General features: G+C 43.9%; 3 protein-coding genes across 3 annotated transcripts; 1 reads left to right on the top strand and 2 right to left on the bottom strand.

The window, feature by feature from the left end:
- Nucleotides 1-19: 19 nt before the first annotated feature.
- Nucleotides 20-878, bottom strand: LOC116427167 (uncharacterized). Its single transcript, XM_031977177.2, has 2 exons — nucleotides 812-878; nucleotides 20-380 (listed from the first exon to the last, which is right to left on the bottom strand). The coding sequence occupies exons 1-2, from the start codon at nucleotides 830-832 to the stop codon at nucleotides 117-119; spliced, it is 285 nt and encodes a 94-aa protein (XP_031833037.1). The 5' UTR covers nucleotides 833-878; the 3' UTR covers nucleotides 20-116.
- A 5,043-nt stretch (nucleotides 879-5,921) lies between these two features.
- On the bottom strand, nucleotides 5,922-7,435 carry LOC116427146 (uncharacterized). The gene is made up of 2 exons (XM_031977139.2): nucleotides 7,245-7,435; nucleotides 5,922-6,293 (listed from the first exon to the last, which is right to left on the bottom strand). Exons 1-2 carry the CDS (start codon nucleotides 7,257-7,259, stop codon nucleotides 5,982-5,984), a joined length of 327 nt encoding a protein of 108 aa, XP_031832999.1. The 5' UTR covers nucleotides 7,260-7,435; the 3' UTR covers nucleotides 5,922-5,981.
- Nucleotides 7,436-9,980: 2,545 nt separating this feature from the next.
- Nucleotides 9,981-10,633, top strand: LOC143175292 (uncharacterized). Its single transcript, XM_076373901.1, has 2 exons — nucleotides 9,981-10,027; nucleotides 10,388-10,633. Exons 1-2 carry the CDS (start codon nucleotides 10,016-10,018, stop codon nucleotides 10,631-10,633), a joined length of 258 nt encoding a protein of 85 aa, XP_076230016.1. The 5' UTR covers nucleotides 9,981-10,015.
- Nucleotides 10,634-18,337: the final 7,704 nt, after the last annotated feature.

The raw sequence follows: 18,337 nt of genomic DNA on the forward strand, positions 1-18,337 counted from the left end.
TCGAAGGTTAATCGATCGTTCCACGACCGAGGTGACGGTCGGTCTCCGGGCAGCGTAACCGGATGTTCCACGATCGTCGGCGTTCCAGAGGTAACGGGCTAAGGTTCGCACGACGCTCAGCGTCTGCCGGCGATCAGCGCCGCGGCCGGGTAACTGGAGTAGGCATAGGAGGCGACCGGGGCGATGGGGGCAGCGGCATGGGCGACCACAGGGCTGGCGATGTAAGGTGCAGCGATCGCGTGGTTGATCGCGTGGGCGTTGTAGCTGCTAGCGTACGTTCCGACCGTGAGGGCAGCTGGGACAGGAGCCGCAACCGCGGCTGGGACCGCTGCTGGTATCAAACCGGCGGAGCAAGCGGCGATCAGACCGGCGAAGATGATCTGTTGAATAAGAGTAGATAGAATATATTACAATGATAGAAAAATGAGGATGTGTGTAGGCAATGAAATATTCGTTAGGGTTATGTTAGAATAGTGCGAGATTTAGAAGGAATTGGATGTAGAGGCTTGACAACGTTCTTTTTTAAATTTGTACGTTGCATATGTCTTCAGATAAATATGGAATGTATTGGAACTAAAGTTTGGAAGGAGTTGAAGAGTATCGGTTTATTATTGGTTAGAGATTTGTATATTGTATATGGCTTCAGAAGATAAGTGTGGAACATAATATTATTAATATTGGAATTAAAGTTTGGAAGGATTTGAAGAGTTGGTTTGTTTGATCATATTGGTTGCAGAGATTGTTTAGTATAGATACTCAATGAGATTTTTGGCGAACTGCTTATGAACGTTGGTTTTCAGGCTCGACTTACCAAGAATCGTGCGGAACTCATTTTGGCTCGTTAGTGGGGTCGGTGGTGTTTCGAGTGGAGAACGCTGTTTGGAACTGTGATACTGGTACGATTAGGGGGACCGCTTTTATAGGTGGTTCAGCCGAGATCCATATACTCCCACTACCCGAGGAATGGCGACGCGAACGGTGGTTGCGAGGCACGATGCGACAGAAACGCGCTTCGGAATACCAAATCGGTCTTGTTCGTTTTGTACTAGGACGCCCGGGTTCGTTACTTTCATTCGGCTCTAAGGTCGAAGCTAGTTCCTTTGTTGCATACCGGCGTCTGTCCTTCCAAGGTAGAGATTGATGGCTGGCACAGGTATATACTAACGGCGAAATTAATGAACGACGTCTAGGTTCTCCTGTAACTGTCTGCACGTTGTATAGATGGAATTATTAGTATTGTTTCATTGTAGGCAACGGAACGGTCAGAACCATGGAATGGGGCAACAGTAATGGATGCGCGAGCAAAGGAGTATTCTAGGAACCAAGACTGAAATAATCGAAGGATCCAGAGGGATGCAAGGACTAGTTCCAGGCAAGTAGTTCCTTTAACCCCTTGTCCTATGTACAGTGGCGTTTAAAAGTCAGATCGTTTTTGGAATTGAACCCATGCCACATGATCTGTATTACATTTCCATTTTACGGTGGCAATTACAAAAATGGTAATAATAAAAAATATGTCCAATTCGCTAAGAACGTAGTTGCCACAATTCATATATCCAATGTATAACAGAAAATAAGAATGAATATAATATAAGTTAAAGATGGAAAATTCGTGTATAATTCTATAAATATTCATTTCTCGCGGTAAACATGAGTTTTATTTATAAATCACCCAGGTGTTCCATATTAGGAGCCATTTTTCAGATCGCCATTTGTCACTTTATTTACATTCTTCACCGTGGTTTGAAGGCATTTACATTTTAGCATTGTTACCGATCAGCGTACGAACGTTCATTAACACGTTGAGTGCCTCACGATTTTGCCGAGAAAAATATACAAAATGAAAATAATCTAATATCGAATTATATAATTGGAATGCGTTATTATTACAGGTTTATCTCTTGAATGTCAATACATTAGTATCACCAGTAATACAGAAAAGTCTCCAAATAATCATCCTTTAATCGAATAAATCATTGTAATTCGATGTGGTTGAGGTCACCGGCGACCATCATAGCAATCAGCGTGTTAATTTCCTCGTATTTCGTTGCAGGTTTCACCGAAAAAATTCTGCGTATCCCTCGTTTCGGCAGGCTAAGAAGTCAGGTGTTCCATGTTAGGTGCCGTTACCCTACATTTCAAATAATACTTCGTTTCTCCAGTTTCATCCCCGAAGAAATGGCGGCTCATTGGTTTACTTCCTTCAAAAATGGATCGGTATCAGTAACTCGAGACGCTCGTCGTGTGACATAATCCCCGGCCGACAGGTACGCTCGTTTCACTTGATCCAGTAATACAGATTGGGTGCGGCTCGTTCACGTTCTAAATACGAAAAAACGAGCGTACATACGTTTTACGTCGGCGACGCCGGTTGTGACACCGCGGGTTTCGAAGATCGTTCCACGATCGTGACTCGAATCCGTGGCGGGCCGGAGAGCTCGACGCCGCGCGGCGCCTCGTCTATGGACTCTCTTCTGCTTTCGGCGCTAGGACTTTCCCTTCAGTGTCCGCCTCGCTCGCCTGTCCGGAAAAAACGACGCGTCAAATAACCCTGGGACGTTTTTGTTCGCCATGTCTGTAACCGCGTTTCACACGAGTTAGCCGAGTACCTACAATCTAAAACGAAGGAAGCAGTCATTACGCACTGACAAGGAGAGGGCTAGACATAAAAATCTGGTTTTGAATAAAACCCCATGCATGTTATAGTCTATATCTAGAAATGAAAAACCTTCATGGCTTTTTTGACGATGGTCTCCGTTTTTGAAAAACTGAGTTCTAAGTTATGTTATTATAATTGTTATTACAATAGGACGATTAGAAGCATACTACAACAAAGTGTCGTTCCATATTCCCATGATTGGAACTCTTTTTTCTCTGTTTTTGTTATTTGTAAATCTAGCTTTATCGATTGTAAGAAAATGAACCTTTAGTTTTGTTGATTATATTCAGTCTGTAAAACTAGTTCGATTTACATTGTGTTTGGACTTGTTTTACACAAGAATCTCAACAACTCGCTGGCACTACGTTTGAGAAAGTAAGATTGAAATTAATGGGACTGATAGTTCCTTTATTACATAGTTATATTTGATGCGTCACTTTGAAGTCGCATATCTTGATCCCCGATGCTCGGAGAACTATGTGTACTTACTTCTTCTTATTATACTCATTCTCCGACTTTGTCAAACTGTGCTCCGTCTCCTCTTACCTCACCCGCCCCTTCAGTTCGTCGAAGACGTGAAAAGATATCGTCGGTGGACAGTAGTTACAATAACGACGAAACGAGATGATGACAATAGAGATGATGAAGAACAACGTTAGCGCAAGGTTCTACATTCGCTGCTTTTTTAGGTCCCGTGAACATGAAGACTCCGCTATTGCGAGTCTATTGACGCAAGTCCAGACAGAAGAACGCCAAAGGTCGCCGTAGCGTCACGGCCGAGCGTAGAACGGGTAGCACGGCGCGAAGCCCTCGGGGAACGAGCGCGAGCGGTCATCGATGAGACAGGTGCGCAGTGTCGATGAACCAGGAATGAAGAAACGCCAACGACCGAACATCCCCCGCGAAATTAGGGACCGACGAGTTTCCTAATGAACGGATTATCTCGTTCAGTTCGTTTAACGAAGCAGTTCAAGCATGAAAAGTCGCAAATGGAAGAGGCGGTAGCTGAAGTGTCAAAGGAAAGTTCTCGTTAATTGCACCACTGACCTTCGATTACGTACATCGTTCGTTCCTACGCTTTCTCCGCGAGCTTAATTGTTAATTTCGTCGCGTAAGTACGATTTCCTAACCGGCCGGCCGGTTTTCGAGCGCTCGGCCGGCCTCGACGCGGCGATCCCCGCTTGAACTTCGTTGCGATGATCGCTAGAAACGGTCGTTCCCGTTCGGAATGTGTACAGGAAAAAATCAGGGGTAATGAAAAGTAGAAATTCGAAGGAGACGCTCGTACATTCGCTCGTTACTTGACTCGCGATTGAAATTTCATGGAAAAACGGGTTCGGTCCAGGCGTTGAGCTCGTTTACGAGTCGTAGACCGGTCGGTTATGGTTCCGCGTGATCGTCCTTGTTTACCGGGGGATTCATCGCGAGCCTGTCAACGCGTTGACTTCCACGAGAATTTCGATAGATTCGTGTAGTATCACTTATTCATTCAACAAAGCCAGATGGGATTAGAATTACTTGTTAACCTGTTAATTTTGGAATTTAGTATAAAGATTTCTCGTTTCGCGCAGAATAAAATAAAAAATTGAAGTGTGTACTTGTCAGACGCAGGAAGAATGCAACTAGGTTATACTTTAATAAAAAACCAAAGCGAAACAAAGAATTACGTGTTTATCTGAAAAAATAGAGAATTGGTTGAAAGAGTTATTATTCCAAGCTTTAAGATGACGTATAATCGTTAAAAGTAATTACCTTAATCATTTGGTATCATAGCTTCTAAGTCGTACTATTATGTTATAGCAAATGTAACTAAATATTTCGGTTCCACGTTAGTTTTCGTTTTTGTTTTCAAATAATTTGAGAGCTCTAATTATTGGTGACCACCGCGGCGGTCAACCTGTTAACGCCGGTGTCGCGTGAGAAATCCCGAAATTCCGCGGCGGTTCACACAACGCGTGGCTGATGCAATGAGACTGAAACGAATCACGCCTGTCACCGTTGCAACCGTCGATGCCCTACACGCGTAACGTTTTCCGCGACGTAACGAACGACGCGATGCTTTTATTAACCCGTTTGCATCACACAGGCTTACGAATAATATGCTATTATAACCAAATTTCTCCTTCATTAAATCCGCGCGCGTACGACACAAATAACCCGTGTACGATGCAAAATAGCTCGATGACCACCGTGTTTACGGATATTCATTGTAACTATAGATCATCCTATTGTTTCGACATTGGTGATTAGAAGTTTAAGCATAGACGATTAGGATATGTGTTTCTGTAACCGCGTCAATCGAAATCAGATCAAACATTTATCAAATAACGCGTGAAAGATATGCATCGAATCGACGCGTTAAGTCGAGGTATATTTGTGATGCCATTTTGTATCTCGCGTAAAGAAAATTCAATTGCTTTCGCTTGTGTTTGCATTTAACACTAGAACTACCGAGCATCTAAAACGATTTATATGTAATCCCTAGAAAAATTGTAACAATAGATTATTCTCAGTTTCTGCAGACATTTATTATAGTATTCAAGTGAAACTCTTTCCAAATCATTTTGAATATTCAATGCTTTGAAGATATGAATCATTGCGAAACAAAAAAAACTGAAACCAGTCATTTTCTCTGGCACGGTAGTCCTACTGTCAAACTCGTAATACATAGTGGCACGTGTAAGAAGTGGGCGAGATGTTTTCCTCGAATTCCATTTGCACTTTACGAAGAAATTGGATTTTATAGAATACTGCGACTATGAAGATTGCCATTGAAACAATCGTCGTTTGCGAACGCGTTAAGTTGATAAGACGCTCGCCCCACGCAAGACTTTGTTTCCGAGAGAACGAAGTAATAAACTTGGATCCTCGTTTATCAGTTATCCGGATATATTACTCCACGTCCTTCGCAAAATCTAATGTACAATCTGCGATCGAATTGTTTACGTTCGCCCACGTTCGCCGAAAGACGACCACGAGCCAGTCATGTTTACGCTTCCGTTTTTAATTCGATGAAACAGCGAAGCCCTGATCCGAAACAGTTTCACGGTACAGGTTCAATTTTACCTTTCCCGGATAGCCGGTGTTACGGCGACGTTGTTACATAGGCGTCGCGCTAATGATTATAATCGAACGAATCGAGCACGTCGGATCGATTCGTCGTTAACGTAACGAAGGGTCGAACGAGAGTGTTCTCCGGCGAGGATCGCGGTGCGAAAGAAACAACGTTGTCTGTCTAGAGTTGTAGTTTATTCAACGGTAACGAAGAACAGGGGAGAACAGAGATAAACAGGAGAGCCAAATGCGCAGGAAGAATTGTCGTTTAAGGCAGAATGTAGGGAGCGTAGGGCAGCGGCGCGGCTGCAGCCGCGAGCGTGTACGGTGCAGCGGGCGCTGCGGCGAAAGTGAGCGGCGCGGCCGGTACAGCTGCAGGTACCGCGGCGTGCACAGCCGCGAGCGGAGCGGCGGCGAAGGTGTTGTAGTTCCTGGCGACGACCTGGCTGCTCCTGGCAGTTACTATTGGTGCTGGGATCGCGGCGAGCGGTGCCGATGCCAGTGGCGCTGGGGCTGCTACGAATGGAGCCGCTGGTATCAAACCGGCGGACGCCATGGCGACCACTGAGAGGACGATGCACTGGAAAATTCAACGAAATGCGATTAACCCCTTACCCCGTGATTCATTTCTTAACTATGAGCGATAGAACTACTTTATCATTAATAATTTATTAGGAACAGAATGAATTTTTACTTGCATGTTCTGTGTCTATGTTTACCCCAAAGGTTAACGATTGATAAAAGAAAAGTAGTATTTAGTTTATATTCAAAGAAAGTTAATAACACTTAGATTTCTCTAATTCAGTTTAAAATTTTCAAGCGGTGAACAAGAATCGGACTGGAACTTTTAATGTTTAACACGTTGACTGCACGGTGGTCACTGATGACCGGAGCTTATAAAGTACTTGAAAACAAGTACAATAAGAAAATCGACGTCGAATAAAAATGTTTAGTAATATAAGCTAGATGATAGTGTAATATGAGTAAATCATTGATAATTATTTGTAGTACGATTTGCCTTTGTTATGGAAGAATAAGTATTACTATAGAAATCGTATGGCGAGGGGTTAATCTAGAAGAGGAAATTCAATTATGCGTAAAGTAGTATCGAAAATACAGGAAAGTAATTCGTGCAGATTTTAATATCGCAATTGTGTTTAATGTATCCGTGATTGGTAGTGAGACTATCGATTGAAACAAGAGTTAAAGATGAATGTTTAAGAAGATTTAGCTGACGTCCACGGAACGTGGTACACGCTTTAACTTTCCGACTAGTAACTGTTTAGTAGTTTTCAAGAGGAAAGATTGACACGCGAATGGTTCACGAGGAAAGTGTCACAGCTGCGATTCGTTTGGAGAACTAGAGACCCAAAGTTTTCTTATTCTTATCCTAAGACAGAAGAACTTTGTTACCCCGCAAGAATCGCTGCCGCGTTTCCCCACAGACCGTTCGTGTACGTTCAGCCTTAGGAGAACCGTAAAAACTAAAGGTAATCTATTGCAGGTCTGATGACAATCGCTGCCGACTTACCGCTAACTTGAACATGTTGGAGCTTGGGTGATCGAATCGGAAACTCTGCGACGAGTGAAGAGTCGTCGAAGCGTCCTCACTTTATACCGATGTCCACCGCTCTTGGCGCACCACTTACGAAAATTTCGAAGCATGGAGCGGCGCGGAGCGGCGTGGAGCGGTGTGGAGCGGCTCGGCGCGGCTTGCGAAAGCCTCGACCTCCGCACGTATTGCCTCCTCGGTTGTCCCGTATCGATTTCGTTGGTCGCGCCTCGCATTGAAATGCTAGCCGCGGAACCGCGTGTTTTCGCGCGCGGTCCCGCTTCGATTCCGCCATAGGCCGGCCACGCGCGTTTGTCAGCCCGGTCTCGGGGCGAGATCGATCGGGTGATCGATTTCGATGACCTTGATCGCAGGAAGAGGGTCGCGCGCGTCCACCCAGCGGACGCGTCCGCGAGTATGCTGGGGAATTATGTAAGCAACTATCCCCCGAGAAATTGTATAACACCCTCGACTATGCGTCCGTTCATCTGTCCGACCGATTGGAAAGCGTAACAAGGTTATAACTTCGCTCGCTGGATTACGCGGACCGTCTCGCTACCCACACGATCCACCTGCGATTACTTTTCATCCATTTCGCGCTTCCTTTTGTCTCTGTTCGTCGTTTTGCATAGTCTCGCGATCTTCCGTACTTGGATTTCTGGAGATTTTCTTCGACAATCCTATCGCGATATCGATTTTTCGACGATTCGTTGGCCTATTCGACGATTCTTTTATAATCCTTGGTACCTAGACTTCTATAGATATTTTAGACAGTCTTTTTATAATCTTTGGTACCAAGACTTCTACAGATTGTTTCGATAATCATTTCATAATCCTTGGTACCTAGACTTCTATAGATATTTTAGACAATTTTTTTACAATCCTTGGTACCTAGACTTCCATAGATATTTTAGACAATTTTTTTACAATCTTTGGTACCTAGACTTCTATAGATTTTTTCGATGATCGTTTTACAATCTTTGGTGCCTAGACTTCTATAGATTTTTTCGACAATCGTTTAATAATCTTTGGTACCAAGAGTTCTATAGACTTTTTGCACAATCGTTTTACAATCTTTGGTACCAAGACTTGTATAGATTTTTTACACAGTCGTTTTATAATCTTTGTTGCCTAGACTTCTACAGATCCTGTTGACAATCATTTCGTCATCTATGATCGCTCGATTTCCCGATGATTCACGGACATTCTCGACGATTCCGTTTCGATCGGTTTGGTCACGGTTGTTTCGGTCCCGCGGTCGCTGATTCGTAGCTCTCCTCTCTCGCCGTCTCTGTTTATCTCTGTTCGTCCACCGGTCGCGCTCGCGTGCTCGCTCCCTCGCGCCTCTTCCGCAAGGCCGGGCAACTTCAAGGCGAAGCACCCGGTTTTTTCTCAAGTTCAAGTTCGTCGAGTCCAGAACGGGAGAACGCGAGCGTTTCTTCCACCATGGGTGTGCCTCGCGCTTTTTGTTCAGGGGTAATTCTATCCTTTGGATGTCCACGCGGGGATCCAGCGTTCTTTCACCCGTCGAATAGCGTGCGTTCGCTCGTCGGTTAGAGGATCCGTAACAGTTGAAACAGTTTAGATAAAAATGACCTCGATCAACGTCATTTCAACGTCGCATTCGACTTCTGAGCAGCCGCATCATCGAATCTTTATATTTTTAGAACCCACTTACAAATCGAAATATAACACAGCGATCGGGACGTTCAAAATTCTTCCACGTGAAATTAGAACAAAGAAACTTAGAAACTAGAAAATCAGACATAACCAGACTCTGTTCGAGCAGAAACGAATCAAGGATCGCGCTGTTCAATGCTCACCAACTAAATTTCCACGAGGACCCGTGGATCGCTCGAACGGTTAAGACGTCGAGCGATTCGATACGGGGCTGATCGCGAAGCGCCGAAGGCGTTCTCGGCCTCGCAAGCACACCGCATTCGCTCGAGCGTCGCGCGGCCCTTGTTCGATCCTTGTAAGGACCGACTCGGGGAAAAGTCGCGGAAAAATCCAGGCGAGTCCGAGGACAAGGTTTTTCCTCGATTGCGCCGCGAAGACAAAGGACAAAGGACAAGGGAAGTTGAACGTTCTCCGCGAGAACCGTAGAAGCCTCGCGACTCCCCTCGCGCGCTAGCACCGTTTTTTCGAAAACGCGCAAGGACGTCGGCCGACGCGGTCGCGGAAAGGGGAAAACCAGTTTGCGATTTGCGGGGAAAAAAACTCGCTCGAAAGGCGGATGCGGGGAAATAATAGAAAAAAAAGAGGAAAGCTGGAGATGGAAGATGAAGCGGCGGGGAAAGAAGAAATGGAAATCGCCATTGTCGGACCACGCCTGGCACCCGGGGGAGGCGCGACCTTGGAGGAATCCGTGGTTTCTGAGCACCCGCCGGTGCACCGACGGGCGAAACCTTTCCCAGCGTGGCCGACGAAGGGAGACGTCGATTGGTCAGACGGGCGCGAAAAAATCGCGCGAGCAACAAGAACCCCGCGCGGAGACTATCTCGCTCGTAGGTACCGAGGCTGCCGGCTACGAGGACTGGCTGTTGCCCTTCGCGGAACGATGAAAACGGGTAAAAAGAACGATCTCTCCCCCTTTCCTCGTGGAAACAGGGGAAACAGGCGGGGGCAGGGAGATGTGGCGAGATGAGAATCCTCTTGGTTCGCCTATATAAACCGGGGATCCTCGAGATTTCGAGTATGATCGTTTCGACTCGCTTGTCGTGCATCCGTTAAAACCGCAGGTAGCCACCATGTTCAAGACGGTGAGTACAAGATAGACACGGTAGACGAAATCTACTGCGTCCGAGTAGTATCCAATAATATACGTAAGGCATGTAGAGGATCGACGGAGGACTCTTAAACTAATCGAATAATTTGTTTGCTTTCAAGGATAGTAACACTATGAGAAGTGTTGAACGTTTCCGGGTGCGAGCCTTGTTCGTTCAGAATTGCCTGACGTTTCGCTAATGCAGCTAGCATCAGCAGGTTCGAGGAGTCGACGAGTCTCGCGTCAAACCTGATAATAGCTGCGATGCTAGCGAAACGAGGAATAATTCTTAATGAACACGGCTTACGCCTGGAAACGTTGAACATTTTTAATAATCGAATAATTTCCAACACAGCTGTTGTTCGCCGGATTATTGGCGGTCGCCATTGCTGCTCCGGCACCCGGACCAAGCCCAGCTCCGATTCCAGCTCCGGCACCAGCCCCAGCACCCAGCAGCCTGATCGGCTCACCGCTGATCGCCCCGCTGGGACCGACTCTCCTCTCCAGCATCGGCACGCCCGTCATCTACCCCAGCTACCCGACGCTTCCTCTTCCAGGCTACGTGCCGCCGCCGCTGTTCCTGAAGAACATCGTCTACTAAAATGGACCGGTCATCGTCGAACGACCGAGCCGCGAGCGAATCGCAGCCGAAACGAGTCGAAACGAGCCGATAACAACCTGAACCGAACCGAACAACCAATCAACAGATCGAGCCCATTTCTCTTCTGGAATAACTCGAGGAAAATCATTGATCACGCATGTCCTGTACCAGCCGCGACGCCATCATCCTTCATCTCCGATCTTCACCTACGCATGGAATTCTCTACTCTTTGAAATTCGGTGTGAATAAAACCGCTTGAAAGCAACGAACAACATCGTTTCCGTCTCGCTCGAATCACCGGGGACACCACCATCCTTCGATTCCGGCCGGAATCGTTTCGCAGCCGCGCGCTGATTAATGAGCGGCGATCGCCCCGGCCGCGGGGGAAACTCGTTACGCGATTCGTCGTCGCTTTATAAATCCGATTGCGTAAGCGCAGCGCGTAGGCGTGATCACACTTGCAACGATCGCCGGGCGCGCCCGCCCGCGCCTCGTGCATGCCTGCAAGTAAGATTGGACACCTGGCTAGGCTCTGTTCCCTCTCGCTATCGTTTCGCTACGTTCGACGCTGAACGCAACTTGATCGGTCGGAGGATCGTTTTTAAAATTTCATTTGAAATTCTGCGTCTTCGATTGTTTCACTTTACATCAATCCGGATAGATATATGCAACGCGGTGCGTTTAGTGTTAGCCGAGACACAGGTAGAGGCACACTCTTCACACTAAAACTACCGAGCGCTGAAATTGACTTTTTGAAACTTCTCTATAAAAACGTTAAGCGTCTATTGAGAATTGATCCGTGATTCAATTTGAATATTGCTAAATTAATTCCTTTAATAACTCTCGGAGAAGCGTCTGCTATTCCTTTAATCGCGTGAAGAAGAAATCTGGAATCATTTAGACTCGTTCAGTAGTTCTAGTGTTAAAGTCTCCACATACGTTGCTTCATACAGGTCAGAGACTTGTTTACTCTTCGTTTGAGCGCACGTATGGAACCTTGGGAGACCCAAACGCAGCGACGCCGTGTTTCAACGTGTGGCCTTTAGAGACCTCGACCCGAGTCGGAACGAAAGTCTTCCTTCCTGGCTTCAATTAGAAAGTGATCGATCAAAGGACGCCAGCTATCGAACGATCGACGATCTCTGGTATCTTCTCTCTATAGCTAAGTTAGTTTCTAAGACTGAAACAACCTATAACATTATAGAAAAAGGAAGAGATTCGAGGTTATATATACAAACAGGTAAAAGATTGAGCGGAAGCGAGAAAGGCTCTTCGATTAACCCTCTATCAAAGTATTAAAGCTACCGCCACGAGATCAACGATGTCGAATCGAGAGCAGATCGGAATAGCGACACCCACGTACCGCGGTAAGCCGTCGTCCTAGGTAACCGGAGCCGAAGGAAAAGTCCCCGGGTGTCCTGTGCCGTAGGTGTGTTGAATTTCGATCGGCTCGCGCGTATTCCGAGCGGCGTAAAATTAGGCGGTAGAAATCGGAAGGCCGGGTTCACCGTTCGACCGAGCGACTCGAAATCCCCGGCGCGTTGTATTATTCATGGGGATCGGGTGAATCGATCAGCAACGGAAAGCGCCGCGCCGGGCGTCGTCGAAAGGTTAGAGGACTCGGCGGATGGACCGGTGCGCTTCTCTCCGCGTACCGTTACGGGCCGCTTTTGTTCCCACGAATGACGAGTTAATTGTGCAACCGGACAGTAACAATACGGTCCCGTTACGTAAAGGTAAATGCAATGTCCCCGCGGCTGCTGGGTATGCAGCGGATGACGAGGGCAGGGACGCGCGCGTTTTTCGCGGCATTATCGTCGGCTCATCAACCGCCGACCGAGAACGGACGAAGAGAGAAAGAGAGGCGATCAGCCTCGCGGAGGGACGGGGTTGACCAGCGGATTGTATTTTTCGCGTATCAATGCCGATCGATCGGCGCCGAGAGGGTTAGAGTATCCGTCGCCCCTCGCCGATGAAGCGGATGACGCGTGTCCGTTAATTTCTGGGCGGAATGACCACCGCGGTGCACTTTCCACACGCCTACATCGGCGCGCGCGATTCATTCTCCGGCGCCGCTATCTTCGTGCGTGCCGCAATTGAAATCGAGATATCAATTCGGACTTGAATTTAAATTCAAATGGGAAGTCGAGGGCGGCGCGCGGCGTTAACGCATTGACCGCCACGGGAATTTTCAGCGTTTTGTAGGATGTTGCTTGTCCTTCCGTCACGGAGGCAAACGGTAATGGAATTGGTTATTAACGCTGGAAATGCCGAGCAATAGAACAGAGTTATTTATAGTTTGTGGTCGAAGTTGGGAAGCAGATTTCTTCAGACTTGAGGAGCTTCCTGCGCTTCTGCAAGTGTGGGAATGTATTTCGTTACGAGAGCATCTTTATCATTTTAATATTGATGAAATCGGAATGTTGAAATTGGGCATTTTGACCCGTGGTAGTTCTAGTGTTAATGGTTTCTTATTGTAGTTTTTGAGTTATTGGTATTTGGTTATTCCTGTTATTGAATATTTCGAGTCAATCAGTTTCCTTGTAATTGTCTTCAACCGTCTTGAAAGCTACGCTCACCGGTGACCACCGTGATGGTCAACGTGTTAACCTTAAAAGAAATTCTTATCCATTCATGTGGATCTTAACACTTAGCCAACCGAATGGGGACATCTCCCACTTTTCATTTAGTAACGTATTGCCTTTTACTCTGTTTATCTTTTCTTTTGTTATTTAGTAAGTCTTGTCGTGGGATTATTTGCAATTCATCAAATACGGTTCTTGTTTTTACAAAACATAGTTTTTAACTAAATTAATTCAAGGAGCATAATTGAAGATAATGGAGAAGTTTGTAGTTATAGTTCTTTCTAGGCGGTCGCCTAAGTGTTAAAAACTATAGGTTTAAGAGTATACAATTAAGATACATATTTGCATAACTGCTTAACACTAGATTACGGACATTGTACAGCTTGTTCTATTGTTTTTGCAAAAATTGATATTCGTTCGTTTAGATTTCGGAAATTAGAGGTTTAAACGTACACGATTAGGATTCATATTAGCGTACCTACATTAATCAAAATCGACGTAAAAATTTACCAAATAATACTTATAAAATTCAATATGAGTCAAATTGACTTGTTCCGTAAATCTAGTGTTAACGATTTCTCAGAGAAGCATCTGTACCTCCTCAGTAATCATATGAAAAGAAATCAATGGGCTATTCCTTCCCATCTGGTAGTTCTAGTGTTAAAATTAGTACTAAATCCGTAAATGAATTTCCAGAGCAAAGGGGTTCACGTCGAGACCGGAACCGGAGCGAGCTGCCGATCGTTCTGGTAATGACGAAAGCGAGCGAAGAAGAGATCCATGGCTCCTCGATTAGGTTCTAGGATTATTGATTGTCCGGATGCAGCACTAATTTTAACGCTAGAACTACTAGATAGAAAGAAATGATCCATTCCTGATTTCGTTTTATACGATTTCTGAGAATGTACAGATGCTCCTCTGAGAAATCCTATAAAAAGAAATCAATGGGCCATTCCTTTCCATCTGATAGTTCTTGTGTTAACCCTTTGGGGACGAAAATTCTTTGAAACGTACAACGGTTTCAGCAGATGAAGTTGAATTACCTATCAATTGCTTAATTAATATAAAAGAAGGAAGCTACGTGCTGATCGCTTGGTGTTTGAGTAATTAACACATTGTTCACCTATCACGAGTTAACTCGTGTTTTCGGGCTATAACGTTGTTGACCGGTCACGAGTTAATCCGTGCTGGCACTTTCATTAGCCATTTCAAGTTTCGAAATGCAGGGCAATATAGAACACTGCGAAAGCAAAATATTCAAAGCTATTTAAAAGATACGTTCAAAATTTCATTTCAATTCATTATATATAAATAAAGTATATTAAAGTTTATTTAGATTATCTCATTTTCAAATTTAACACGTTGAATGCCACAGGGTCACCGGTGACCCCAAGCAAATCGAATTACTATAATTCACTCAATTAAACGATGATTATTCGCAAACATTTCTATATTATAAATAATGCTATCCATTGCGGTGACATTCAGTCTGATGAACGTGCAATGATAATAATCCAATTCAGTCAAATGATTTAATATTGCATTTTTTCCATTTTGTGTATTTTGCTCTATAAAATGCGGCGTTCAACGTGTTAATTACGGAATAACCGGTGACATGGGATAGTTTCCGCGTAAAATTGCCGGTCAAGAAAGTGTTAAATCATCCGCGACCTGATCTTCCAAATATGAACACTCGATTTCGCTGAAATGTCAACATTCGTCCGCAAAGGGTTAACATTAGTGCTAAATCCGTAAATGATCTTCCACGGCAAAGGGGTTCACGTCGAGAGCGGAACCGGAGCGAGCTGCCGATCGTTCTGGGAGCGACGAAAGCGAGAGAAGAAGAGATCCGTGGCTCCTCGATTAGGTTCTAGGATTATTGATTGTCCGGATGCAGCCAGCGTCGGCCACGATGCGATCAGGCTCCGGCCGGTGCATCCACCCCTTGGCATCGATCGTCGCGTCGCTCGGGGTTCACCGACCTCGCCGGTCTTCTCTCTCCTTACGAGCGGCGTTCTCGATACGTCGCCGCCCTCCGCCCTCCGTTATCCGGCCGCTTCCCCGTCGTCTCGCCTGCCCGGTTGCCGCCGCGCTTTTAACCGCGGACTCCGTTAAATCGGGCCGTCGTTAAATTTAACGAACGTGCACCGCAATATCGACCCGACTATATTCGAGGGAACGATCGGACGTACCCGGTTCCTCCGTTTCCGGCCGCGTTTCGGACTCTCGTTTCCGCGAACGATGCTCCTGTTAACCCTCCGTAGCCACATGCAACTTTGAAGTTACTTATCAGTATATTGGCGTCTTGTTGATTTCATTTTGCAGTCAAAATGGTGAATATAATTAACACGTTGAATGTTGTGGGGATCGCTGCTGACCTCCAACCAAATTGAATTACTATGGTTCATTCGATTAAACGATGATTATCTAGAGACATTTCTATATTACAAATAATGCTAATTTTGTCATTCAAGTAGAGGAACGTGCAATATTAACGCTATTCGATCAAATGATTCAATATCATATTCTTTCCATTTTGTGTATTTTGATTTTTATATTCGCGCGGCGTTCGATGGGTTAAGTAATCAGTTAACTTAGATTTTTATACGCTCTGAAAGTTCAACACGATTTCATGGTACAGAATACTTAAAATGGAAGAAATATGATATTAAATCATTTGATTGAATTGCGTCGTTATTATTGCAGGTTCATCTAACTAAATGTCACCACATTAGGTAGCATTATTTTTAGTATAGAAATGTTTTCAAATAATCATTGTTTAATTGAATGAACTATAGTCATTCGATTTGGTTGGGGGTCACCGGTGACCCTCATGTCATTCGACGTGTTAACGTCATTGTAACTTCCAAGTTACAAAGTATAAGTTTGATGAAATTATTGAAGTTATTGAATACATTGTTAATTCGTATTCATATGTGGATATTTATTAATTTTGTACTGCGTAGATTTTTATAATCATGGACAAAAATTCGGCCCATGGAAGGTTAACTTGTTAATACATAAATTTCCATTACTCATGTTTCCATTTGATTATCAGTACAAAATCGTTACCACTCAATTTTTCCTAACAAAAGCTTGTCGTTTATACAGAAGAAATAAATTATAATCTTGACTTAAATAGATTAGTAAAGTTTAAAACATTGTTTCGTAAATGCTTCCAGCCCGTGTTTCACGGAACAAGGAGACGGTTAAAAAGAAGAGTGCGATTTTTGGGCTACCCGAGGAACAACAAATTTTGCGACAGAATCGAGGAGACGTTGGGAAAGTTATGAAAAATACGGTTGAAGATAAGTGTACGGTAGTAATTATAACTCACTTGATTTCCACTTTACTGTTTTGATTTCTATTTTTAACACTTCATTCGTAGGACGATCTGGACTTCGGACTGCCGGGTGTTTACACTTCGTCAGATGTGCAAGTTGTTCGCAGAGTGATTACAAATAGACGCAGTCATAATACTAATGGAGCATTTCGGTATGTATAATTGTTGTTTTCAGATAGTCTCGATGAACACGTTATTAGATGCATGCATGGTATGATGTCATGATCACGTTGAAGATAGAATTAACAAAAGTGATATTAATAGAAATAATCGTGTTACCGATAATAATAGTGATAACACTACTACTACTAATTATAATATTATTAATAATTGTCATTACGAATGTACAGGGTGTTTAGTGGAATAGGATGTAACAATTTGAAAGAACTTTCTCTTGTTTAGACATCAGTAACTCGGAAATTTCTTTTGTGTATGATATTTGGCGGGCCAGTTGGCTTTGTGCAATGGTGCATTACAAAAGTCACATATGTAACACGAGAAAACTCGTTTCCGGTCGCCAGCGTTATGTCATGTGGAAACGAGAAATCTCGTTCTCGGTCGCCAATGTGTTAACCAACTTTGGTTCGGTATTCGTAGGTGTCGCCAATCGTTAACCCCTTGCCTTACAATATCAGACTTTCGGTGAAGATTTCGAATAGAATTCAATGAATATGAATATTGTTCAATCTGTTTGAATGCGAATTACATATGATTCTTCTGTTATCAACGATTATACCTTTAGAGCAGCGGTTTCCAACCTTTATGCTACTCCTTCCTAAAAAAGATTAATTTTCCGCACCTCCCTATCTTTTAACCCTTTGCACTCGAGAGGTGACTCTCAGTCAGCGAAACTATGAATTTGAATATTTAGTATTTTCAATTAAACTTTGTATCGCTATAGGAAGTATTTAAATAAAATAGCTTGTCGCTTAATTTATCTGTGAATTATCGTTAAATTAGTTTCAAACAATGTTGTCTATATCTCGTCGAAAAATATTAAATATTTCCAGTGAAAAACTTTCGAGTGCAAAAGGTTAATAGATATAATAATATAGATACGTTTTAAATAATAATAACTTTACAAAATAAACATTACTTCACTGAATTTGTATTGTTACATTACGATATGAAGTTTATTTGTAGATATTATGATATGAACATTAACGTTTTATTCATAATTTTGGTGCCTCCCCTAGGAATAGTCCCTAGGAAGTTTCTTTTATTTTCAATAAATTATTAGTAACGAAGTAGATCGATCACAGGCTAGAAAGAAATCATAGGGCAAAAGGTGAACCGGTTAATTGTGGGTTGTGTAACGATTAACCCTTTGTAGACAGGGATTTTCCAAAGTATACAAAACCTTTAACAGAGCAAGCTAAATAATACATACTTTCAATCGCAAAAAAAAGTCAAACCACTTACTGAGCTCTGTTTATTTGAAGAATTAAATTGTTCATTTACATTTTCATATTTCATATATGAAACTGAAATGTCGCCAGTTTAACGACATCCGTCCTCAAAGTGTGCTCGTCAAACGAATTAACACGTATAATGTCAAGAGGGTCACGAGGCGATCGTCATCCGAATTCAATTGCCGAGATTCCCACAATTAAACGATGATTAACTGAAAACATTTCCGTATTGTAAATAACACTATATAATGCGGTGACATTTAGCAAGACAAATCTGCGATAATAACAAAGCAATGCAATTAACACGTTGAATATCGTGGCGGTCACCGATGACCTCCAACCAAACTGACTTACTGTGGTTCAC

This window comes from Nomia melanderi, chromosome 14 (genome assembly GCF_051020985.1).
Source record: "Nomia melanderi isolate GNS246 chromosome 14, iyNomMela1, whole genome shotgun sequence".
Classification (NCBI taxonomy): domain Eukaryota; kingdom Metazoa; phylum Arthropoda; class Insecta; order Hymenoptera; family Halictidae; genus Nomia; species Nomia melanderi.